General features: G+C 35.8%; 1 protein-coding gene across 6 annotated transcripts in view; it reads right to left on the bottom strand.

Annotated features, from left to right (window-relative positions):
- SBF2 (SET binding factor 2) overlaps nt 1-27498 on the bottom strand; it is a 253141-nt gene that overhangs the window by 46302 nt on the left and 179341 nt on the right. For all 6 annotated transcript variants that reach the window (XM_080404621.1, XM_080404619.1, XM_080404620.1 and 3 more), the window contains exons 17-24: nt 22060-22128; nt 8514-8684; nt 6666-6928; nt 5165-5337; nt 4828-4901; nt 4241-4436; nt 2929-3056; nt 414-589 (exon numbers count right to left, since the gene is read on the bottom strand). In XM_080404621.1, the coding sequence (XP_080260747.1) occupies nt 414-589; nt 2929-3056; nt 4241-4436; nt 4828-4901; nt 5165-5337; nt 6666-6928; nt 8514-8684; nt 22060-22128 (1250 nt within the window). The remainder of the gene's footprint in view (nt 1-413; nt 590-2928; nt 3057-4240; nt 4437-4827; nt 4902-5164; nt 5338-6665; nt 6929-8513; nt 8685-22059; nt 22129-27498) is intronic.

The following is a 27498-nucleotide window of genomic DNA, read 5'->3' as shown; positions in this document are numbered from 1 at the left end:
CTTTCCTGTGTCAACAATGCAATAATCAACACAGAATCACAAGAACCATCACTCTGGAACAGAATAACGATCTATCTAGTCTAGTAATAATTAATGCATAACATAAACTACAAGAGGACCCAAAGTTCATACTCTAGATTAAAAAACACTGGGACAACTATACAGACTGCACTAAGGGCAAGATTAATTCTAACCCACATTAGGTTATTAACCTATACCAAATCAACATGTATATCATACTAATCTACCTTTTATTCAGTAAATACAAAAACATCAGAAGAGCAATCAGTTCTTTTGACTTTTCTGAAAATTGCTTGAATGATCTGCACTTCTGCAAAGCTATTAGCTTGTTCAATATATTTGACTAATACCAAGTAAGAGCATCAGAAATAAAAAAAGCAGCATGACTATACCGGAATGAGGTGTTCTTTTCTTTTTGTTTTGGCAAAATTATCTGTGGTGCTGTTTGCCCAGCTGCAAATGCAAAAGTGCTGAAGATAGACTGAGGATAACGCAACTTCATTAACTGTTTCTTAAATATTTCCACCACTTCAGGACTTACTTCTTCATCAAATGCTACTTTAATCAACTGCATATTAAAGACATGGCATGTTAGAAATAGGGGAAAAAAAATAGAATTAAAAGATTCTAAAAAAAAGATAATTAAAAATTAGAATTAAAAAAAAAAAGAATTAAAAGATCCTAAAATATATTAGCAAAAATTCCCATACTTATGCAGTACTATGCCCATAGAAAAATACAAACGTATGTACACATACCTTATTGAGGGATATTACACACCTTATTAATTTTTTATTAGATTTTTACATTTATGTCCAAATCCTACGGTATTTTCACTAAGAAGCATCTGGAATTCTCGTAATATCACACATAAAATATTTTGGTAAATCGAAGTAGTAATGCTGGCACTAAGCTATCTACAACAGTTCAAATGCTAGTCACATGGGACAGCTTAGCTCGGAAATACTCTGCCAGCTCTGCCCGTATACGAAGGCTGGTAATGCACTTCAAAGGCTCTCATCAAACCAAACAATTTCAGCATTCATACATCACAGCCATTATACTTCCATTACTCATTCCAGATTTCACCTCACCTTGCGAAGTATAGAAAACTGCTAATAATAAAAATGTAATAGCGAAATCCGATCCTTAAGAAGAAACTAACCTTGTGCTCTTCAACACTGATCCACCCACCCCCCTAAAAATGCTTTTTGAAAGGTTAAAAAAAAACCGCGACAACAACAAACCCACCCCCACCCCCAAATCCCATCCCATTATCCTCAGCCAAAAGGATGACAGTCAGCAACTGGAGATGTGGGACAGGGAACAGAGAGACAAGATAGGGAATCTGTAAAGGGGCCCAAAAGAACTTTAAGAATGTGGGGAAAGCAAACAAAGAAATATCCTAGAGCTTTATTTCTGAGTGCATACCTATACAGATTTTGAGTGTCTTTTTGTTTGCCATCTAGAAGGCGGATTTCATCATTGCTTTTTAGATTTCACTTGTTTTGTAAATAGTTTCCAAATGACTAATAACTCTGTTGTTCTAGGACCTCCTTGAAAGGAGCTCTTGAATCTTTAGGGGTCTGATCTGAAGGTTTAAAGACATTAAATAGCATAACTGCAGCCAAACCTTCTGAAAGTCATAATTAATAAACAAAAAGGATGGGCTACTTCACGCTGTACTGAACTCTAGCTGTTACAAAGGGAACAGAAAGTAAACTGTTTGCTGCTTGTTTTTGTTCTCATAACCTAATAAAAAACTATGCTAAACAAAACCAAAGATGATGTTTGACCAGAATCCAGCACTAAAAACACTGAGCTGTGTCTGTATTCAGCACATCGTTGAAGAATGCTAACTATTCTGGTAAAAAGATTTCTGGAAAATACAAGTCCTCATGATGTCCTCTCAAGAGTCCACAAGAACAACTGTCTTTCAGTTGTTTTACTCACTTGTACTCCTAATCCGATGCTTTTGAATCGGATATTGAAGGATGATTAGCTAAATAATGTCCATTATTGTAAGGAACTAGTAAAATGCTGATGATCTATTTTATTATGTGTTCAAATGGTAGAGTTATTATTCTTAATGAAAATTACTTCTGCAGTCAGCTAACTCAACAAAATTATTTCATGGTTTGTAAGCTGCAGTCTACTTTCAGTCCATGATACAAAATTATTTGCCTTCATCTTTCCCTCTCCGAGGGTATGACCACAGTTAAGGTCATCACCAAAAGAAACATTTAGGGAAGACTTCAGAGACTTTGTGATTTCTAATCCCTAGAAGTCTACCTCTGTCGTTCACCCTGCAGTATGTGCTTCTGCTGAACACGCTGAGGGGGATCCTACAGACAGGAAACTAGCAGGATCTGTACAGGAGTCAGGAAACTACCAGGATCTGTGGAAGTCGTATGGAGGTCATTGGTTCCTGCAAATGGTGGTTACCCTAAAGATTCCTCGAAGTGCAGCTTCCACGTGAGACGTACCGTGCCTTTCTGCCATGGATTTTTACAGAGAGCTGGTAAAGTGACAAGTCTTGAGAAGAAAGCAGTATTTATAGCTTTTCCATATTCATTCCATGTAGGTGGAGGAGACAGAAAGCATGTTCCCACTAGTCTGCTTAGGCCTCTACTTAACTCACATTAAGAGATTTTGGACCCAAAATAGCCCTTTACTGGATCCAAAATAGAAAGATGAGAAAAAGAGTGGAAGAAGTCAAATATGAAAACAGTAACCCTCTGTAAATACCAGCTGGGCCAAGGAACGCCCAGGTTTCTGAGAGGATGCATTCTCTACTGACTTCCCAGGACAGAAGACTGAACTCTTCACAAACATCAGAACAAAATGCTGCTCATAAGCATTTTGAGCTGTGTTGTCATATAACTTTTTTACAAAACTTCCTTTTACCTGAAAGGTAGCTGAAGTGATCTGCAATCCCTCCTGCATACTCTGCTGCAGCTGGTTCTGTATGGTGATCTTCTTCTCCTTCGTAACGGATGCAATAGGAAAGCTCCGGATCACTGTCTGCTCTCCAACTGAGGACCATAAAATTGTATTTACAGATACTTGTCAGATCACAGAATCAGATCTGGTTTGGTCAAATTGTACTTTGAAGAGACAGGAATGAGTAAGCACAAAGCAACACGAAAACAATGGCACAGAATTAATTTCAGGCAAAACACCTGAAAAGTTGGTAAATACTTAAAGTATTATTTGTAATCTGAATTTCTGCTTAATTTCAGCTGGGATGATTAGAAAAATATTCTCCTTCCTACTGAGTCTTTCTAAATGATGGAAATGCACCCACAAAATCTAGGTTGGTAGGGGGTGAAGAAAGTTTCAAGCTTATTGAAAGTTCATATTGTACTATACAACCTATAAACAACAAATGATATACACTGATATCTTACATATGACCATGAACTTTCTACAATAAATTTACACTTCCAAATGACAATCTGCTTAGAAATGGCAGATGTCAAAACATGAAAATTTATCATTCAGAAGAGCCATTTCCATTACATGTTAAAAAGAATAGTTAATTTACTAATAATCATTTTAGGGAGAATTCTAACTCATGAATATTTTTCATTTAACACGCTTTCAATGGCTGAAAAAACTGTTTAATGAAAAGCTAGAGGCAGTGGAAGCTGGAGATGTCACCCAATATGTATGTTCTCTCTTACTGGTGAAGAAGCTTACAAACCTTGCTCTGTAAAGCCACACTATTAGACCAAGTTTACAGATGGAATGAGATATAAAAGTACTAAGCATTTTGTCCATTTGAAAGTCTATAAAAATTACTGAAGTATGGTCAGGAATGTGCTTATTTTCTGTCTCCTACTTTAGGCAGTCCCTAAAAGCCCACAATACCGTGTGACAGTCTACCGAATTTTCCTCTAAGACAAATGCATATTATGATTTTATATTTATATTGCTGAAGACAGCACTATAAGTATCTACCAATACACAAGAATACACATTTAGCATCTAATGCCTCATCTGAATAAGTTCCAGTTAAATAAGTTAAAAGCAAAATCAATCATTGTCATATCTAGTGATAAAAATCTATATTAAGAGATTCTTCTTATCTGATAAACTTAAAAAGTTATACTATGAGGTATATATATTTTGATGGTGATGCTTGAATAGGTGGATAGGCCAGCTCAAAGACCTGCCTACCCGAAGGAGCACAATTATCACTGTTTAATTTTCTTACCCAGCTGATCATGAGGAGTGCCTTTAAATATAATTCTGTAAGTGGTAAGGAACAAAGCTCCTTCAGCAGGGAGGATGTGAGGACCTCCAAGCAGTCCTCCTGTAGCTTCCTCTCTGCCATCAGGATCTAGTAGCACACGGAGACCTTCACAAACAAATTCTTCTCCTGGGAGTAAAGTTGGCCGTAGAATTTTGGGCTGATGCAAATAAATGAAAGTGTAAGTTTAATGGCGATACCAGTGTTATACCTCAGACTAGTTGTAATATTTGGCTTAAAAAGCTTCAAAACAAAATGGTTATGAGACTGAGTCCAAAGAAGGGAGATGGAGTTTGAACTCAACTAAGAGAAATGGGTCTCAAAAAACAGTGGGCATGCAACAGCTTGTTTATGATCAGAAGTTTGGCTCTACTAGTTTCTTAAGTTCATATTTCATGAGACCAAAGCCAAGCACTTTTTTATCATCACTGGTGGAAACTTTCTTTCAATGTTTTGATGTTTCCTCCTAACGTTATGAGGGGAAAAAAAGATGACTAAATTGCATGATTCTAATACTTGTAAAGAATACAAATATGTTTCATAATACTTGCCTTCTGTATTGGTGGAAGCCGCCTACTCTCACGATGGACAGCCTCCAGAGTCTCTACGTGCATTGCTACAATGCCTGGAAAGCAGTAATACCATAAATGAAGTCTCACAGAATATGAAAGAGAAAGTTGCAATTTAATTAACACTCTGACATTCTGAAGTTCTCAAACTTAAACATCAAGGGAGTAATTATTTGAAATTCAACAGCAACTGTAGTCTAGAAAAGAAATCTAACATCCTAACTTCACTTGAAAGGAACTGAAACGAAAAAGTCTATTTCTCTCACTAGAAAAAGAACAAAAAAGAAAGAATACAAACCACTTTTGTCACAATTCTTACCTGGTATCATGCAATGAAGACCCTTGATGTGATCCTGTGTAACTCCACTCTCTGTGCAAACCTTGTCAATAAATCTGGTGATGAAGCGTACTACTGCATTTGCAACATCATTGTTCTCAGAGTCCTCAAACCCACTTTCAGTGTCATAACTCTCTGCAACACTGCCTGCAATACTATAGAAATTTGAAGCGTGAAAAATTCAGCTGGTGGTGCACACATGATACCTGGCTAGACAGAGATAAGGTGGGGGTTTTTTTTATAGTTAAAATACATAAACCTTGTTGAAAGCATATGGTGGTACCACAATTATATCATATTTTCACTGTCATTAATACTGTCAGATCTGCATGGATGGTAACAGAAGAGAACCTTCCCTTCATGAGTCCAGCGCAGACAGGCCCGCAAGAGTTAAAAAAGCTGCTTAGAAGTGAGCTAGCTCTATGTCTTCTCTTTGAAGAGCCAAGTACATTATTTGCCACCCATGGTAAACAAATATCCAGTTACAGTAAATAAGTATTTCAGTTGCAGGGCAAAGCTAAAAAGACCATAAGAGAAGTGTTTTGTTCATGAGGAAATGTAAGCAAGCCAGTGGGACATGTACTCTGAATGTCTAAAAATGCCTTCCATAATAATATTAAGGGCCAGATTCGTGCATTGCAACATATACCGCAACCTGTCCGCTGAGCATGTCCTAATGCCTGAGTTCAGAGCCATTTAGTCAGCAATGAGTAGCCATGGGGGAGTTTGACACTGATAGCCTGCCTATCTTCTGCTTGATGCCAGCATTCTCACTACCATTCTACTATTTTATCAGGTGGGAATTCTGATGGGTCATAGGTGATAATGAAGACACTAAACAGAGAGGGAGGAAGGCTCGTTATGAAAAGTCCTGGATTTGCATGCTAAGGAACGTAACTGGTGTTATACTCCTCCTGCCCCCTTAGTAATTTAACCTTTGCCACAGTGGTTTAGCCCTCTTGTTTTCTGTGACCTCAGTGCCTTTCTTCCTTGCAGCTGTTGCACAGAAACTGTGATTTTATGGAGGCTGTAGAAATGCTTTCTTGATTTTAGTTCATACACTGTTTTTTCCAAGACGCATAAAACCAGAGTAGCTTTAGAGCTGCTGTTTTCTTTCTCATCATACCCTATGTTTGTATTCAACACTTGCATTACTAGATTAAAAATTCTTACTGTGACGGTAACATTTTTATGTTCCCTTAAATGGTGGTAAACTACTCCAGATTAAGTTCTGTTATTTAAGGCTAATCATGTTAGACTTCTGTTCTCCTTAATTAATGAACTTGAAGAGAAGATATTGAAATAATCTGTTATTTATATTATAAACAATATAAATCATTTAATATATGAAAACACAATATAAATAAATAAAATTAAATAAAGATATTAAATATGTATTTTAATCTAGAATAAGTCCTGAAGAGTACAAAGCTTTGGAAACCTGGCCCATCCTGACCGATTACCACTGACCTTGCGTACCCACCTGTTTGTGACAATACTGTTGCTTCCACTCTCCCAGTCACCAGGAGCCGATGTTCTTAGTAATTTGTTCTTACTTGTATCCAGCGGTACTAGCAGGTAGACCATGAGGTTAGCAAAATGAATTGCCTGACTGAAAACTGTACTTTCCTCGTTCTGGACTAGCTCCTGTTGCATTTGTTTATTAAGAGTTGGCCATAATCGTAACTGCTCAGCAGCCAGGTCCATTGCTGTCTTATCCTGGTCTGGACCCACAGAATTTTTCTCCTAGAAGACATACGGAAAGAAATATAAAGACATAGGAGAAAGAATAAAGCTGTAACTTAAAAAATGAATGTTTAACCAAAACTTTATTGAATTATTAAACTTACTTAACTTCTTTTTTTTTTCCCAAAAAGCAAATAAATACACTAAATAGGGTTTAAGGAAAGTTTTTAAGTACTATAGAAACTGAGCTTTGAATGCAGTTTACTGAAATAAGCAAGTAGCATGATGTGGACAGATCTAAACACCATCATTTCTTTCCAGGTCTTTATTTATATTATATGATATTCCATGTTTCTTCAGAGTGGTTTACTGATTTTAATCTAGCTGCTCTCCTTAGATTACCATTTTAGCTCACATAAGAACATGCATAAATCAGACTGAGAAATAACATGCAGCTCGCTGCTTGAAGCAGGTGATATTCCCCAAATTCCTAGGATATTCAGGTGAGGCAAGCTTTTATATTAGTTTCCAGACCAGCTGAAACATTCATGTTTTTACATGTTGGAGTTCAATTCTAGCATTTGCTTGAAGCAAACTAGGTAGATGGCACATAGTCAAATTATATTATAGCCCAAGGAAATTAGAATAAAGGAATCTGGCAGCTGATATTAGTGACCTAATGCCTGACGTTAAATTATTAAAGGACTAGTTATCTTGTAAATGTTTTTTCTATACTATGTTAAAGTTGAGTTAATTTTCCATATAAACACAAGAGGGTTAAAGAGGATGCTTCCTTGTAAGTTCTACTGTTCTTCACATTTTTCTTTACATAGTCTCAGGTGGAAAGGGACTCCCTACACACAGTCCCACAGTCCTTTTATCTTTATCCCTAATATGTCTGACATGCCTTTTCAGTTCTTCATTCCGATTACATTTCTGGGAATATCTCTGTTTATTTTACTTCCTTTCTTTACAGTGCTGTCTGAATTCAGGTAGCATACATTTTTCAGTCACATAGTTGATAATGGAATTTTTATACAAAAAGAGAGATTACAGATGGCTTTTTACTATGTGTATGTGCTCCTTCTTAAACATAAAATTAAAAAAAATCTTATTTTAGCATGCTGCAAACCTTCCCATTATACTTCAATTTTTGCATTAGACATGTACTCTCCTCCTACTGAGACAGGTAATTTGTGTTCTGGAAGGTCTATCCAATTTTAATAATGCAGACTGAGTGCCATTCAATAAAAACTACCCTAGGGTTTGGTGATAATCTAATACTGGACCCTAGAACTGCTTGCTGCTAGCTTAAGCTCTTTGTATAACAGAACTGTTGCTATTTTATACCATTGCCATAAGATATGGTACTACTTTCAGGAAAAACATATTCCAGAAGTGTGGAAAATTATACAAAAAGTGGTTGCTTGAAAAATCATAAGAGCAACATCAAATCATAATGCTTTGCAGATAAACGTAAAAATTAGTTATTTTTTTATGTTATTGCATGCTGTTTAATATGGGGAAAATGAAAGAAAAATATCTAAAATTGGAGAAACCGTAACTCAGCTCTCTATAACTTAGGAGACTATTGAAATGTGAAGAAAAATACCACCTTGATATTTACTTTAATATATTTTCCTACCTTTTGTCTCAACTGTACTGCATGATTGTCATCTTTGGCTGTTAGGTAGAGGGAGCGAACTTGATTTTGCACGTTGCTGTAAAAGGTTGTTTCCCAGAACTGCTGGTTAGTCCAGATAGGATGGTCTTGTACACAGGTGTAAGCAAACTGACTAACACCAGGTGCTAATTTCTGAAAGCAGAAAATATGCAAAATTGAAAAATTAGTCCTATTATTTCATTTCCTTTAAAGACTATGGCTTGCATATTGAAATATATATATATATAAAAAAATCAGTCGTACCAACTGAAATATGCAATATATACCCTTCTGTACTACAACATGCAAAGGAGAAATTATATCTCCAGTTTTGTGCCATTAAAAGAAATGAACATACAAGAAGCTTGTAAATAAGTGGAAGGCACCACCTTCTTGATTCACAGCAGAAAATGAGACTCAAGAGGAAGAATTCTGTGATGACAGCTGATAGCTCAAAACATATTTCTAATATAAAATGTTCTTGAAAAAAATACAGTATTTTTAATAACCTAGTCCTACAACATAGAAATCAGTATTCAAACAGATGAAAATTATTTCTTGATTATTTAAAAGTCAGAACTACAGTAATGAAATGTAAAATAATTATAAGTGGCAACTGAGTCCTTCCAGTGAGCTGCATTTTTTGCAACAGCAGCAGATTAAATTGTTCTTTTCATTGTTACCTACTGCACTGTATGACCCAAATCCAGCTCCTGACAGAGTACTAAATTGTGGATGTTCTCTGAAGTCACAAGGGACTGCATCCCTATAAGGTCTCAAACAAAACCAGAATTGTTAACAGCACTCCTCATTATGAATGTATCATTATTTTCAAGTAGGTCTATTTTACTTAGCTAGTACGAGTCTCCCAGTTCAATATTCTTGATAACCACATACAATGAGAGGAAATTTATTTCAATGACCTAAATAATGAAGAACTACGTCTTACATCATACATTCTTACTTTTTGAAAAAAAGAAGGCCACAACAAAATTTGTGTTGTATACTGTGTATAGCAAAGAAGCAGGTAAGCTAAACACCCACCTATGATTATTTCTGCAATAGAACTGAAGAATAAAGTACATTACTGGGTGCCTCGTTTCATGACTTTCACTCAGAATACTACCCATACCTGAAATATATCCTGTATCTAGAAGTTAAATTTTACTTTAGTGATTATGTCGTAAACCACTTTCCTGTAGAGCACGAATACCACTTGATTTAATATTTATAATTGTAACAGTTGTACACAACAGCCAGTAAATATAATACTTCCTTAGTAGGCACCCAGGCATTCAAGTGGAAGGCTAGGAAATTACAACTGAAAATTTTAAAGTCTGGTTTACAGATTTCTGGTTTTGCAATTCTTCGAACTGTGTTTTCCGTGCTATGCTCTTCCAAGTACATCATGAACTAAAAGTCCTGATCATGTGCCATGTATTCATTCCCTATCAGGAAGAGGTCTTTCAAAGTACTATGTTTGAGGAAACGACATGTGACATGCTACTAAAATGTACCCAGCTGAAATACCATCTCAAGATTAACCAGCAAAATGTCAGCAAAACAATTTGTATATAATCATGCAGAATTTCATCAAAATTTCTTGATAACCCGTTAAGAAATCTGAATGTGTGGAAGATTCAAATTACATTAAACGTGATAATGTTTATTCAATACAGACTTAAGCAGAAGATAGCTGGTTTGTCTAACATATCACCACGTTTGGGTTGTGACGCAGGAAATCGCGGATCACACAGTGCTCGATCTAGCTGTTAAATCACAGAACAGCTGAGACAGTCCTGAGCTTTGACTGACTGCTGGGCAGCCCTTGAAAAAAAAATCAAAGGCATACAAAATCTACACTAACTCATGACTACGTCAAGCCTGTTACTTAGCAGGACAACTAACTGTACACAAAATCGAGTCTTTTAATTGCAAAAACATAAGAGAATGTTAAAGTAAAAAATATACAGGAGGACAACATCTATCCTCCTGTACAGCTGTCTCCCAGCTCCTTTACAGTAATCTTTATTCTTTAAGTGCTGTACACATTTCTTATCTTTCACCCTTTGTAGGTGTATATACAGCTAGCTTAAAATGGCTTAATTTGCTCAACTGTGGTAATTAACACAGAGCCCACAGAATGGTTCTGGCCCAATCATTCACCTGACTCAAAATCCAGATGCACAAAACTTGTGTTACAGAGGAATGGGGTGAAAGGTAAATCAAGGAAAATATATATGGTCAACAACTTAAAAGTGGTAGTGAGTGTTAAAGAATAAATCCAAGTAAAAGTCATGGAATGGCTTTATTTTTTTCACTGGCAGTAATTCCCAGTCACAATACTGCTGCAAAAAGGGAACACGATGTAAGGGGGGGAAAAGGAAGAGGGAAGAAAAAGATAAATGTCTGTTCAAGCTTAACTAGTTGGTATAGTTAACTCATGCCAATTTCTGTAGTAAATGGCACACAACAGAATGATTTTACTATCAACCTGTCTAGCTGCCTTTGATGCCTCAGCCCAAATCAGGTAATTGTGTAAACTAGGTAAAGAGGGGGTGATCTTTGACACAAGCCAAAAATTTTAATCATAACCCTATGTCCATAGTAATAGTGTTACAGAAATAAAAATGAAATTATTTTCACATGGGGACAAACATGAGCAGAAAGCTGAGGGGCTTTGAGATGCTCTTCCTGTGCTCATAATTTTAAACCATGAACAGCCATGTACAAACCCACAATTTTTAAATAATGGAGATTTATGTTCAAATATAACACCACAAATCAACCCTGGCAGTAATTCCTAGGCAAAGTAAAAAAAGTTTGTTTACAAAAGGATGAAAGAAAATCCATCAAAAAGCTAAGCAATCATAGACATTACCCTTCTCATCACCTACAGGTGTTGAAATAGATGGTAAAACCTGATAGCAGCTAGAGCAGAGAATCAAAGTTAGGACTTTGATTTTCCAGACTAAGCTCTGCCAGTTATTTTGGGGAAAAAATCACTGGATTCTCAGTTTGTTTTGCTTGGTTGGTTTGTAAAAAAGCAGTATGAATACCAACGCTAAGCAGCACACTGCTGCTTCTATGCAGTCCAAATCCATGGACTAAAATACTGCGTACAAATAGAAGCATTCCATGAAGCTTGCAGTGTCTATATTCTCTACCCTGGGAGTGCTCAGTGAGCCCATTTGACCAGAATGGAAACTAATCTAATACATCAAAAGGGCTCCAATGTTTACTGTTGTATTCAAAAGAATTTGCTCAGTATTTCTCCAATTTAAGTAAAACAGTAGTTCGGCATCAAGCAATACTACACATATAAAACAAATCTTTACCTTTCTTTCCATAGGACAGCTCTTTCTCCCTGGCCCAGTAATTCATTTCTGCCAGACAGAATGAACATAGGAGGCAGCAAAAGAATCTCCTACTTAGAAGGGAGGATTTAGGAGTGGACAGCTTAAAAAAGACTCCAGAAGAAAATAATAAAAATAGTTCTGAACTGATAAAGTCCTTATTCTGAAGTTGTCTGTATTATAGCTTACACTGAGCTGTAAATTGTAATATTTGTAAATTGTAAATTGAGCACTGAGGTGTAAATTGTAATAACTAACAGGAAATGAGTTAACTTCTGCAAAGGACACCAAGTTCTTTCAATAGATTAATGGCCCTTCAAAAAACCCAAACATTCCCCTCCCAAATTACATATGAAACAGACATCACCCGTATCAAAGTACTGAATTGCATTCTACAGCTTGCGAAAACCCAAGGTAGATCCGCGACTTGCTATGTGTGATTATACCAACTTTCTGAGTTCAGGAATTAGCCTCCAATTATTTCCACCTTACTGAGTAGCACTGGATAATACCTGCTCAGAATTTTTTATGTGTTTCCTGACACTGGATACTTCTGAACCTGAAAATGTTATTTGCAGCTGAGCAAAAGATGTGCACCAATGCCAGGACTCCCAAATTGAACTGTGAGGTACAGGTCGTCAAAGAGCTTCTCTATGACATAATATATTTAAATTGCTTGTTTCTGGAGAAGAAAGGTATGCTTGTGCTGATCACTCACCAGTCATTATCCTTTACACCACAAAATCTTAAAGAAGAAAGCAAGTTTATTCTAGCAAAGCAAAGGATCTATCGATTGTGAAGTTGGAAAAAAGTTACAAAACAAAGAGAGTGGAAAAACAAAATATAAATGTATGTGAGACTGTTCTTTTCTCACAGGAATTTGCCACATGTCTCGGCTATGGAAATGAAGGAGCAAACTCCACAGTACTCTATTTTTTAGAGAAATCCAGTTTACTTCAGAAATGAACTGGATTTTTGTCTTCCAATTTATATCCCAGGTTATTGGTTTGGATAATTTTGGTGAAAAGAGGAAGGAAAAGAGGTGAGGCAAAGAACAGCTTCCTCCTCAGCTTCTGGAGTAATCACTGTGCTATGGGTTATCTGCTTGACTTTTGGAGAAAGCTATTGCAACATCTGTGAAAACACCCAACGATCTTCCTCGCATAACAAAGGAGATCGCAGCACTACCTCTCCTGTACTGGTTAAGGTTCTCCCTGGAAGTCTGCTAAGTTTATAGATCATCCCAGACATCCTGACACTGCTACTTCAAAGGGCTATTCCCCATCTGAGGGTTCTTTATATAGACATTCAGCGATACCTGTTTCGCATCATGAGTGGGTAGCACTTGCTGTAGGCAACACACTGCCCTCCCCCAAGGCTATGTAAACCATGTTCTGCATGCAAACATATTCCATGAGCCAGTCCTGCATTCAGATCTACCCTGTGCCCACACAGACACCCCTAAGTTCAAAAAGTCCCACAGAATCAACCCACATAGACCGAGAGGAGTGAGGCTTATCGATATATTGCAGACACCGCTGCACCACACCATGCATATACATCTCTCTCAATATTTACCACAGCATGCACATACTCAAGCAAACGTTAAGTGTACATGAATACATTTTCAAGTCTGAGTGATGCATGGACAATATCAGTCAAACAATTCAATTCAATAAATGGCTTTCTCATTTGGTCTAAAATATAAAATTATACCCACATGTATTGTACACACAAATGTGGGTAAAGGCCATAAAAGCATAAAGTTAAGAACTGTGATGCTTCCATTATTATTATTTTTTGTTGTTGTTTTGAATTTTACTGCTTTAGGAAAAAAAAAAGATGAAATACCAAATCAAGCTTCTTCTCCAACTTGAAAACCTAATCAACAAAAAAGAAAACAATTTGCCACCTCTCCTACCTTCAAAAAGCCACTAATCAAGACTGGACTCAAGACTGATTTATATTTTAATATACTTTAAGGTGTGAGTAGCAAAGTGGTTCATTACGTTGTTTATCTACGATTATTTCACCATGAAAAATAGAAGAAAGGCCAATTCACTTATAATTCAGTGCTACCAAATCACAGACAGGTATATTAAACCAGCAGAGGGCAATAGAATTCTAGAATTTTGCAAAATTGGGATGTAATTCTGGATGGAGCTTTATTTATTGTATACATTTTCTGGCAAAAATTACTTAAAACATCTAATTACTCATAATCTTTAATCCCAGGTTCCAGAAGATCATGTATAATTTACTACACAACACTTAAAGCCATACAGAGTATCCCAGATTTCTATACAGATGTATCAAGACAGATACGTGCTAATACAACATCTAGGATGGCAACACAGAACTTCACACAAAAGCAGGCAATATACACAAATTATCAGCAGCTTATCTCCTTTACCATCTGTAAGCATTTGCTGTCTTCTGGAATAAAATAATGCTGCTTGACTCAAGACAGATGATAATGCCCCGATAAAACAGAATTCAATAAAAGGAATTGTATTTTCATGCAGAAAAGTTCCATTCTACTAGAATAAGGACATAGTGATCAGGAGGTGAACTCGAACTTACAGACATGGAAGACACATGGGACTGTTCCTCCAGATGTACAGTCCTTCACTTCAAGATCAGAAGCTTTACCAGAAATTTTAATTAAACCACCAGAAATTCTTTCATGCTGAAAATTCTAAATGAATTGTATTTCTGTAACACTGTAATCCCGCTTAGAAATAACAACAATATAGAGAGATGGTCTGTAATGAAATTGTTAGTCATCATGGCTAAAAAATGAGTTCAATTAGGATCAGGAATAGTTACAAATTATGTAATCCGGTGCTTCTGGGGAATACAGTGGAAAGGTTTCTGTTTTTCCTAGGATACTGGATCCGTTTCTCTGGTACGGAACTGAACATTTACTGCAACATTTATCTTACTTTAATTGGGGAGGTGGTTGTCCTTTTTATTTTCCTGACCAAGTACTTCCTCCCATAAACCACTAAGGAAACAAATTGCAGATTGCAAAGTTCTCTTCAATGTTTCTCATGATGTTATCATTCTGGGAAAGCAAGCTTCTTCAACAGAGTAAAGTTACTACTGTAATTATTTTCCAAAATTCCTTGTAAAGTCACATGTTAAAAAAATCCTCTAATTAGTCTATCCATGCTAAACTGTCATATTATACTTTCCTGTTTTATTTCTTCCAGATTTTTTTTCCGCTTAAATATAGTTTTGGAAGAGAGATATGCTCTACCTGCAAGGACATGAAATATGTTCTACAGATATGTATTATGTATCCATTCAAATCCAAAGTACACTAATTAAAATCTTAAGGATCAAAGACAGCGTTTTGGCATCTGTGTTTGCAAGTGATACTGCAAAACCATTCAATCATAGCTAACAAGAATCCCCTGATTCCTGTTTTAACTTAAGTATGTTTGCTTTTAAAAATACAATTTGCTGAACTGTAATCTTTATATGAAAGGAAGTTTTAATGAATGTAATAAAAACTCTTGACTGGGAAGGTGTTCAGAAATATTGACAGAACTTTGACCATCAGCTTACAACGCTCTTCCATGACCCCACTCATATCCATAAGCACCTGCCAAGCAACCATTGTCTTCTGTCAAAATTCAATCAAATACTGCTTTTGTGTCATATCTATAAAAACTTCAGCCATAGTTAACCTACTAGTGGACAGAATCACTAACAATAGTGATGACTAAAGGCTGCTCTACAGCTTCCTTACGGTGCCTCAAACTGCCTGGCTTCAAGTAGTAGTGCTTTTTTTCAAATTCATATTATAAGCTCTTGATGATAAAGACCTTAATCTTTGTGATCTTTTGCATGAAAGCAAGACCAGCAGTTCTGGTCCATAATTAGGGCTCCTGGGTTTTGCAGTAATGCCAATAATACTAATATACACCTTTGGTAAGGGTAAAATACCCTTAATCAATCTTTTGCCTGACAGCTTGAATATGTGCAAAATGAGTAAGATCTCTGAATGAAGAACTGTTTAAGAAGATGACATATGGAAAATCAATTTACATATTAAATTAAGATTTAAAAAAAATATCTTATATTGTAAAGATACTGCATGGTGTTTTAAGGTACACTGGTGTCGTAAGTCTAGGAATTGGCCTCAACCTAAAGGATAAACATGTATTTTTTCCTTACAAAATAGGAATCACCTGAAAAGATCAACATCTAACGCTGCCCCTGCAAAAAACAGGGCGTGTGTACCATGCCCTTTTACACTTCGCACCAGCGTTACCACTCACTTCCTCCTAACAAACCAGACTGGTATCCGGAGTTGAAACATGACAATCTCTGCTAATACAACGAGGCATTAGGGCTCCCACAGTGAAAGAACAGCAAAATCCAGTGATGAAAGCTATACATGTTCCGTCGATATCTATTACTTCATTTGAAGTACTGCAGAAAAAACTTTCCTCTCTCCTGAGTGAAGTCCTTAAATTCACTGCTGCTTGTTTTAGAAGAGCTATGCAGAAAGTAGAAACCACTTGAAGTCTGCCTACATATATTTTCTTTCGTGGTTGAGCTTCTCCCATAGTATCCACTACATGACACAGGCAAGTTCTTGCCATTTTTTAAGCAGGCAACTTAATTTATTTCTACATTTAAGGGATTACCATTCTGACAATGGATAAATATAGTATTAAATATAATATTATTTAATACAATTTCAGTCACAAAAACATTTTTATAGACTCAGATAGCATTGGAACTGGCAGAATAGAGATACAAGAAGAGAATTAATGGATGCAGACAAAATTTCTTGCCAAGATGATAAAGGAAGCCATTAAAAACTTAGAAAGTCTAAAGGAAATACTTGTGATTCTGAAAAATAATACTGCTCTGGCTAACACAATTATTAAGAGATGCTCATCTATGAAATAAAGAAGTCCATGCTTCATTTCTACACAGAACAAACTTTACTTTCAGAATAGTATATTTTTATTATGCCACTTCTTTTATTCAAACACAGGTGGTCAGAACTGTCACTTCTGAATGCCAAATAACAAAAATTTGCAAGTGTGTTACTATCTACTATGTAACGTGGTAGACAATCCTTAGAAAGGTATGGGAACACAGATGATTGTACATAGTTTAAGCACAGAATTTTAATAATAAAATTTTGGAAAAGATCCTCTGAAAGTGATAAAATTGTATTATAACCTGCACATTCAGGCTCTCCATTGGTTGAGGGATTCAAGAATGTTTGATCAGACTGCTAAACATCACCTTAGCTGCAAAGGAGGGAAGATGGAGAAGCAGACTCTGACTGTGACTCGGCATGGAACAGCGCTGAGGAAGGGAGCTTTTGCTCCCTCTGCCTGTTGTCCAGCGGGCAGACTCAAACTGGGGCCTGCCCTTGGTCATCTCTTGCCGCGTACTAGACCTTCAAGAAATGCAGTGTAGTCTACATGACATCTTGCCACCGTGGCAAAGAGACATAATTGAAACCAAGTATCCAAATCCTGTGAATTTGACAAGGCCAATTAAACAATAGTCAAACTGCCTTCCTTGATGAGTTCATAAAATTATGATTATTTAATCAGAAAAATATAATTAAAATACATTCTTTTCATCTTGTTCTTTCTTCCCATGTGTAGAAATTTTCTGCAGCACCAGGGAATACTACATTTCTATTTTATACAGAGAAAAAATGACTGCATACTGAATAACCATGGGTCATCCGTACCAAAAAAACACGGAAAAATTCTTTTATCTTCATGTATAAATAAATTGTATTTATATTGTTTCAATTTTAAACAAAATTCCAACAGTATTACTAATGGTAAACTAAAACCTTTTTCTAACCCAGAAGCAAAAGATGTGTTTGTTTTTGTGACATTAACAGTACACACCAAAGTCCACTGTCACTGATGAGTCACATTTTGCTACAGCTCACGTCCAATATTTAAAATTTTTAAAAAGCATTGTGACTATTTTTTCTAGAAAAATTCAATTATTAGTCCAGTCCACAAATATGCAACCAGTACTGACATCCTGTCTACGAATTTAATCCCACCAGCTATGAGTTAGAGTGTGATCAAATCCTGCCTGATCAAATTTCACAACAGATCACTCACCAGACTTCAGGAGTTGGAATTCTGAAATTTCACCAGACATTCCAAGAGCTGATAGCATGCTGTACACCAGTGATGTTTCTTGCTATTATAGTTAGATGTATGCAGAAACACCCTAGACTATAATCTTCACGTAAGGCAAAGACATTAAGACAAGACCTGTTAGATCGTGCAAGCTTGTTCCTTTTAGACATTTTTCACTGTTTCCCCAAGAATATTTTAAAATACCTCAAGGCTAGAGCATTGCCTACCTCATGAGAAGACCATTCCAGAACCTTATCAACATCAACTCAAGGAATATGTTTCTCCTACTACTCAGTTTCTTGGTTTTATCTGCTGGACTCACACGAAAACACACCTTTCTCATTATCTACACACCTCAAACACTATGTGTCTGCACTATGTGTGGCCATGTACAGTAAAGCTATTTAGGAAGAACAGGTAATTGTTTTACTAGTGCTCTGCTTTGTGTTAAGTAAATAAAATAAAACTTAGTGTTTCATATACACAATAGTCCTTTCATAAAGGAACTGTGGTGTTGTGTAACTTCTTCGCATTATTTCATCAGAAACAACAGGAAATATATTAACAATGAAATGCTGTGACATGAAATCCCATTTTAATTTCCCATTTGAATGCTATAGTAAACATAGATGGTAAAATGTGTATTTGACTGACATAACTGTATAGTGTTTTTAAGATGTACTACAGGCTTTCTCACTGATAACACGATTTGGAATACCAGCTGCACAGTAACATCAATGCACACACAAATGAAAACCTGCGTCACTATTAGATTCACAATTCCTGCCCATTCCTGGCCACCAATAACACTCTGCAGTTTCAACAGAGCCAGGTGAAATGATATTTAATATCCTGCTGGCATTAAATATGGTATTCTGATAACAGAAGCATCAATAAAAACAAGTATGCACTGTCAAGCACTACTTCACTTTTTTTGGAAAGCATAAACACAACCACATTTAGGGAGTCACACTTTGAGGTAAGACAGTTTTGCATCTGAAGCAACAGTATTGCAATACCCTGTGCTCTGCCCCCCGAAAAACAAAACGCAGCTTCAAGGGCGTGTGCATGCACGAGCACGTGTGCGCAAACTACACTGTATACGGTAAATAAATAAAACTGACAAGCAACTCAGCAGAAAAGGCTATGACATAGTCTGACAGTGCAAACATACGAGCTTTCCTGAAGGTATTTTAATAAGAAACAATCCCCCAAACGACCTTAATTTTAGTTAAACTACAACTGTAACTCCTCAGGACTTACCAGAAACAGAACAGCAATATGCTGTGTTAAGCAACAAAACTTTAATCATTCTATCTAAGATTTCAGAAAAGGGAAATCCAGTGAAAAGAGAACTTAGAAACTTTCAATACATTATAAAGCATGAAGCTCGAGGGAGAAAAGTAAAGCAGCAAGATTTGATATGATTTCTCCCTGAAACAGGGGAAGAGGAACATTAATTTAGTGTGAGCTAAATTCCAGAGTAGGAATCCTTCCAAAGGGTTACATAGATGTTAGAAGGGTGGAAAAATGACACCCATTTTTCTTAATTTAGGAATACTGATGTAGATGAACAAAATGTTCTACAGAGGTTCATGCCAGGTAGAACATACCGACTCTAGTCTAGGATACAGTTTTGAAAACCTCTAGAGAAGCTGAAACATGCTCCAAAGTTTCATTTTTACTCAAATTCCAAACAGAACCTTAAACTGCTAACCTCAACTAAACACTGCAAAGTTTGCCTACTGATCTCATGTTCTGAACACCACATCAGTTTGCATTTAGTATGAATAGTTTTACACCAAAATAAGTACTTTTGCCAAAGAATTGTATCTAATGGGACATACCAAAGGGGGCCATCGCTGAACCTGAGGATTAGATCTGGGAAATACAAAATTCTTTTTCTATTATGCATTAACAGCTGGCTTTTGCAAGTGAATAATCAGGTTACTTTAATTTTTAATTCAGTTCTGGAACATTACAAAAAAGCCATCCTGCTTCTTACATCCAGGGACTCAGAGTTTCCCAAGTGTACAGTTTTAGTCTTAAATAGTAAGTATGGGACTAGGTTATTGCACAAAAGATTTCAGAGAACTTTTTGTGAGAGAAATGCTGTGAGAACTCAGTACTCCTACCAAAAATACAAGTGTATAGAAGAAATTACTTTAGAGATATTCTGTATTCAGTCCAGCTTTTTGCTCTCCTTGATTGTGAAATGAAAACTTATTTAAGCTTCTTTCAACACTCACGATAGTCCATGCAAAAAAAAAAAAAATTAAAAAAAATTACAGCCCTCTCCCCTGCCCCACTTGACCAAACTTTACCAAATGAGGCATCTAACCAAACTGGTACAACCCCCTCTTGCACCTCTCAAGGCAAAGAGTTACGTGGACTGTCTTGGCCAGCAGAAAATGAAACAAACCCTAAAGACAATCTTTCTTCACAATACAGAATTAATGCAGTCACAAGTATAAAGCAGGGAAACTGAAAATCTCTATGGCTCATTAGTTCTTTCTCCAAATTAGTTATATACTTAATTAATATAGTGGCAGCAATAAATGTCAAACAACTCATGATTCTGCTACTCAAGGACTCAAAAGAGAGGCAACAGAAAAAGATGAACTTGTAATTAAAGATGGAAGAAAGTTTATTTGCTGGTATTGAAAAATCTAATGTCTCACCACACTAGTTTATGTAAGAGAATGAAAATACTCCTGTTTTGGGGTATTATGTATGGCTCTATAATAAATCTAATTCAAATAAAACTTTTTCACAGTTCAAATGACTAGAAGAGAGAAACCCTACAACTTCATTCTTTATGTATGTAGTAAAATACTGGCTTAAATAGGATTTCAAGAAACTTCGTAATCATATGACTGTCAAAATTGCTCTCATCCTCAGCAGATTTCTGTGTTCTATGGCAAAGTTTTACATTTTTTATTCTAAAAATGACATAATAGATTATATTTCTAGTTTGAAGCAATCAGAAATTGTTCAATTAGAAGGCATAGTTTAAATTAAAAAGCACTGATTGATTTCTCAGTTTATTGTGGAAACCTTTTCTTTTCAGCTAAAATGGGAATTTCTTTCTGTTTCGTTTATGGCTACTCATAAATGCCTTATACACTGTCTGAAGGACAGAAAGTTATATTTTTCTTTCACATGTCATTTCTATCACATTATTAATGTCTAGCTAGACTGTAAGAGTAACTACTATTTTGCAGTATCATGACATACCAATTACAAATAATTAAATATTTCCCAAACTGGGTTGCATAATGAAATTCGTATTAAACAAAGATTATTTAATTGCAAGCAAATCCATGTTCTGAACTTACCACCCCCCCAGATATGTACATCTTATGAAGCAGCACTTGAGCTAACCAGAACTAATGAAAATGCTGCTGTAAATAACTACAGCTATACTACAAAGGTTCTGCTTTTGAAATAACTGCTTGCAGGATTTCCACTATTTACGTTTTCATATTTCTATGATATTGCATTTTATCACTATCAAACACTATGCAAAAAAAGACAAGGAAAAAACCAACACAAGAAACCGGAAAAAAAAAATAATCTACGGTTAAAACAAGCCATTCACAATATTCTCCAAAGTTAATAGCTACACACACTCAAAACCTAACATGTACTTTTTGGCCAATGCTTAACATGCCAAATTAAACAAAAAATGTGCTCCAATAAATAGTTTTTACACAGTAACATCAGAAATTACTCTTTTCAATCATTTTAGTGACTAGCTATAAATCAGTGATAATTCTCCAACCCATCACATAAACCTGCATTTAGTTCTGGGTAAATTTATCATAATCATCATCATCGAACATCAGTAAGTATAATTTTGGAGTAAAGTCTATAATAGGTTATTAAAGGACTTCCACTGACATCAATCAATTTTACGATGAACTTCCTACCCACCATCTATCTCCTGTCAACACTTTCTTCATTTTAACAACATAAGTAATGTAAAATAATACAAAATAGGAGTGGTTTTCAATAAAAACTTACCCTATAAAAAGCAGTCGTCAGGGGTAGCAACGCTGCAGCAATGCTATATTCTTCTGAAGACGAACAATCCTTCAAGAAAAACATACGAATAAAATAAGCAAAACCATTTTCAATGTTATGCAATATAATTTCATTTCTGCCTTATGAAGTCCCTCTGATGTCCTTCCTATATTAATGTGACTTTTAATCACTTGCTATCATTTAAGAATAACATATATTTATGTGTGTGCATGTGTGTACATATAGGTATTTTCTCGTGATTTCTATAGGTACGTATTGCTATGGTTCTTCCCATTTAAGGAATGTATTAGCAGCTTTCTCACTCCTGTGTCTGAAATATAATTTCACCAACATAGTTTACATATAAAAAGGAAAGTAATCACCATTTAGGAAATAAAAAGGTAGCTTGCTTCTATTTGGGTCAATAGAAATCTGACTAAAATGGAAGTGATGTGATGACCAAAGAATGTGTTTTCAAAATGTTTTCATAACGAAATTGACATAGTTTTCATATAAAAATAGTCACCTTCACAGCCTCTACAAAAGTTTGGCACAGGTTAACTTTAAAAGAAGATGAAAACCCATTCTCTTCACAGACTTAGAATGCCTCATTCAAAAGTCAAGCATGTCTTTCACGTCTCTCTAGGCTGAAAAGGGTATGCCAAAGTAAATCAACTAGTAATTACACTGATAAAAATAGCAATTTTATTCCAGAAGTCTTTTAAAAGAAACCAGAATTGGAATGTAACTTAATGTTTAAAAAACAAACTACTTGGATTTTTAAGACTTTTTTTAAAAAACATAGAACAAAAAATAACAGTAAAAAAGTTTTTTGTTTTTAAGTGACTAGATTATTTTTCATTAGCTCTTTTTGCCAACACTGAAGAACACAATAACACACACAGTCTTACTAGACAAATGTATCACCATTGTGTCCCTGGATGATGAATGGCAAAAAAAAATATCCATTTGAACAATTAATTTCAATATTTTGAACATTCATTCTTATAATGAGCACCCTCCAATTCAAACCATACTCCTGTTAACTGTCTACAACATCTGACCAAATTCCAAAATTGAAATCTCAAGCGTTCCTCTGCCAGACTTTTCATTGATGCCTTCATCTCGTATCAGAATTCTCTAAAACACAGCACCTAGCAAAAACCTGGCACCAGTCAACTGTGATAGCAGAAGGATAATATCTACATTGCAGGAGCAATCATATTAATGATCATTAGGATGTTATCTGTGTATTCATCTCACTCTTCTTTTGTAAATGTCTGCTGAGTGATTATGGACTGCAGGTTTAAAACAATAGACCAAAAAATTCATCAGAAGACTATTTTGCTTCTCATTACTTTAAAAGACCATTTTCATCCTTCGTGATTTTCCAGTAACAAATACTTCACCTTGTATTACTTTAACCTAAACAGAATACCAAATGTCCATACACAGTTGAATAGAATAGCATTTACAAAACTACTTACATACGTATTCTGAAAAGGTGTACAAGTTCATAGATGTGAAGCTTTATTTCTGCTCAGTTACTGAAGGTTTTAACGTGCTTAACTGCATGAATGCATGTATACTAACTGCACATGGAAAACAAAAGGGGTGCAAGTGCTCACACTTCGTAACACATTCCAATCTGGCAGAGGAAAACGGTAAGAAAAGCGGACACTTGAGAAACTCGATGTATGTTTTAATGATGCCTTTCAGTATTGCGTATATAAACCCCCAAATCAGTCAGTAAGATGTCAGAACAGTAAGACTAAAGGACATAGGCTCGGCTGCTTTTCATTTTCAATTTCTGCGTTATTTCCTACTGTTATCCATATCCTTAACCCCCATTCAGAATTTAGAAGGTATCTGCAGTTTGATATAAATATATGATATATATTGTTAGTATTTTTTCACTTAATCAGAAAACTTCCAATTTAAAATAAGACTTTACAACCTTTAGGAATGCTCAACAGTTTTCAAAGAAATACGTATCTTATTTCTGTACGTGCCTATTTATAACCAGGTATAAAATGATCCATCCTCATTGTTTCACATTATCTACTTAATCCCTCAGCTCAAATTATTTGTAAGAGCTTTGGCTTTTGCCCAAAACATACATTGAAAAATATCTTTACAAAAACTGAGCCATGTATCTTCACTTAGAGAGCACTCAATATTCCAAGAGCTAACATATGTCTCAAAGATATATATCATCACCACATAAACAACACAGTAGATTATTTTTCCATTCCTTCTTGCAAGTATGAAATTCTCCACATATTCTATGTCAGCAGTACCCCCCGGACTTGTAGTATGGAAGTATTATCTATATCTATTTTTTCTCCTCCAGCACATGACAAGAGATATAAAATGACCTCAGTTAGGAATACATTACAATACAGTGAAATTAATTAAGTCTTTATCTGCTTTGAAGTTGCAAGACAGAATGCCGTAGTTAACAGGTATGTTGCACTGAAATCCTACCTTCTCAAAGCACTGGAAATGTCATATATGTATTGTATGCAATTGATCTAGACTCCTGAAACAAAGCAACCCAGCTGCCTTATACTTAATAATGTCTTCACCAATCGTGAAAAATATGTCTTACTATTGCCACAGAAGTAGACAAACCAAATACCATAAAATAATTAAAGCTGTTCCCTCTAATTTGCACAAAATTAAGTGAAACACATCTGGGGGACAAAAAGTATTCTCAGCAAATTAGTTTCCTAAAAACAATGCCTTTTAACAGTGAATTGTGGACTTCCACCATGCTATGTCAAAAGTACTGCTTTGAATCCATGCCTAAGGGAGTGAAGACCTGGCACACTGTTCTGGCCATACTGATCATATATTCAGATAGTTGCTGATCTCTGTAGCAGATTGGAAGCGTTACAGGAATTCATGTACATTTAAAATAGTTTTGCTATACTGAATTGACAGGTGAATAATGAAATGAGAATGTTTTTCCTGACATTACTTACTTTGTTAACACATGTGATTTACTTACATGTTCCACTCAGTTTAAATATGCAGCAAAACTTTGGCAGTTAGATCTCGTCATTGCATTGCCGAACTGACAGCTAGGTAGTTACAGATTTCGGCCACTTGGATGGACACGTGGGACTTCTAGTATCTGGTGAGGCACTGACGGCTTTTGGAATCTGGTAGGTGGCTTAGGCTGCTGGTACTGGAGCAGAAAAGCAATTCTCTTCCTCACCCTTGGCTTCAGAACAAGTACTGACCCAAACTTGTGTTTGGAAGACATGGTACTGTAGGTCATCATTAAGTTGAGATGGCCTCCACAATTTAAGCACTAGCAATACCACTTAGCAATGAACAGCCAGCCCAGAGAAAGGTTCCTCATTGATCTGCTACTGAAGGTGCAGGCCCACATTCAAAGCCCCTCAGCGCCCTGCAATGTCTCGCTGACAAGAGCAAGGCAAAGTCAGTGACAGTTAAGCTCAAGCTTACACACCTTCCTGAACAGGCTGCAGTACCTAACAACTGATGCTTTGGGTTTTATGTCTTCTCTTAGTCACATGATAAAAGTCTAGGAGAGCTATGTTAAATACCTGATAACATTTGGAGTGCAATTTTCTCTTTAAATCCACCTTGATAGCCTCTCATTAACTACTAGCTGATACAGTACGTTTCCTGTGTTTAACTACATTCTGCTTTGGGCATCAAGCTTTTCAAACAGACACATTTCTAATAATCTACAGGAATCCAGGTATGCTGAAAACTGGGGACCCAATTTTGCTTTACATTCAGCAGCACTAAAAATGCACAGAATTACCCACAGGCCTGACTACTGCATGAAATGAACGTAGCATGCAGTAAAGGCATTCAAACTAAAAAGCTAACCATGGCAGCTCTAATTGTGTACTTTTTTGGCAGTACAGTATGATGCATGTATGCTCTATTCAAAATACTGCTAAAGTGACCTTCAATGCCTCATTGTCCCTCTTGAGAAGTATTGAATGCTGTCAATTTTCATGAAGACCGAGAGCATTCATCACTATGTAAGACTAAGCTTATAACGAACCAAGAAAAAAATGCCAGAAACTTCAGTCTCATATGTGTTTTTAAAGCACTAAGACAAGAATTGTTAAGTCAGCATGTGTAAGGTAACCATAAACCGTGCGCTGTATGTTGGGGCTACAAATTACAGGTAAAATGCTGGTTCTAAATTCAGCAGATTATTGTAGTGGTGCCAGGATTTAATCCTTATTGTTACAGATATATGTGGGCAGAGTTTTACTGCATCATGAAATTTTTATGGTTCATGCAGTTTGTATTTTGGAAATATAAGCTGTCAAACTTAAAGCACAAGACTATTCTTTTTGTCTAAAGTAGTAAGAAAATTCAGCAGTGACGTTTAGAAAAAGTGCTTTGTTTGTTAAAAGGAATAGGGATTTACCGTGTAGAACTGCAATGTAGTTCAAAACTAGAATTGGATTTTAATGAGCTGATTTTAGAAAAATCATTCATTTTCACTAGATAAGCTAAATAAAGTTTACATATCCATATGTAAATACAGTATTAATGCAGTTGAACTATTAAAAAAGGTAATTTTTATCAAAGAAAACCTATTCCATGTTAATCAACGTCAAGATCAATGTCCTTTATATTCAACCTCAGCAGAGTTAAAAATCCAAGTAAATAAATCAACAGTTTCACAATGTACACTGATTATCTCCAATATAATTATATGCTGCCTTGAAAGGTGAAAAAAACACAGTTATATTTGGAATTTCCAGTGTAACTTTTAAAAGTACTTAGACTACAAGTTTTAAATCCACAGATAAAGCCATGAGCTGGAGCAGTAGTCAAAATGACATATTTTGCTGGAATAAATGCCGATATGACACAAATAACTTACATTACTTAGTACTAACAGCCTATAATAAAATCCAAAGGAAAATGAGGAATCTTCTTATTGGAATCATAAGCACAGTTGTTTCTTCAGTGAAAATGAATGTAGATTTACTTTCTTTCTAACGTCCCTATACAGTTTTTGCTAGTGAAGTTAACATAACTGTTCACCACTGCTCTGCTTTTTAAGGGGAGCAAAGTTGGGTTTTTTTTGTGACCAAAGGTGAAATCAAACCTCGTTGAAACAGCTACAGTTTTGTTAAATGCAACTTTTCTGGGACTTGAGAAATGGGATGGAAGACAGACATACCTAGGAGGCCTGTAGAGCTGACTACCTGTGAACTTATAAGTCAGCAGAACCGTAGGAGCACACTCGAAACCTGGAAGATACTGCCTTATGTAATTCTCATTACTTTTACAACTTCTCATTTTGATAAGAGATATACAGCCTTTCAAAATTATTAACTCAAAAAACCACCTCTTCATAAATGACCCTAGCACATGTTACAGGTTGCTCATTAACACAAGCTTTTAATTTAACTTTTGTTCTACTTAAAC

Source organism: Falco punctatus (genome assembly GCF_963210335.1).
Source record: "Falco punctatus genome assembly, chromosome: 10".
In the NCBI taxonomy this organism is placed as follows: Eukaryota; Metazoa; Chordata; class Aves; order Falconiformes; family Falconidae; genus Falco; species Falco punctatus.
Note: the sequence above shows the minus strand (reverse complement) of the source record. Positions and strands in the feature narration are given on the sequence as shown.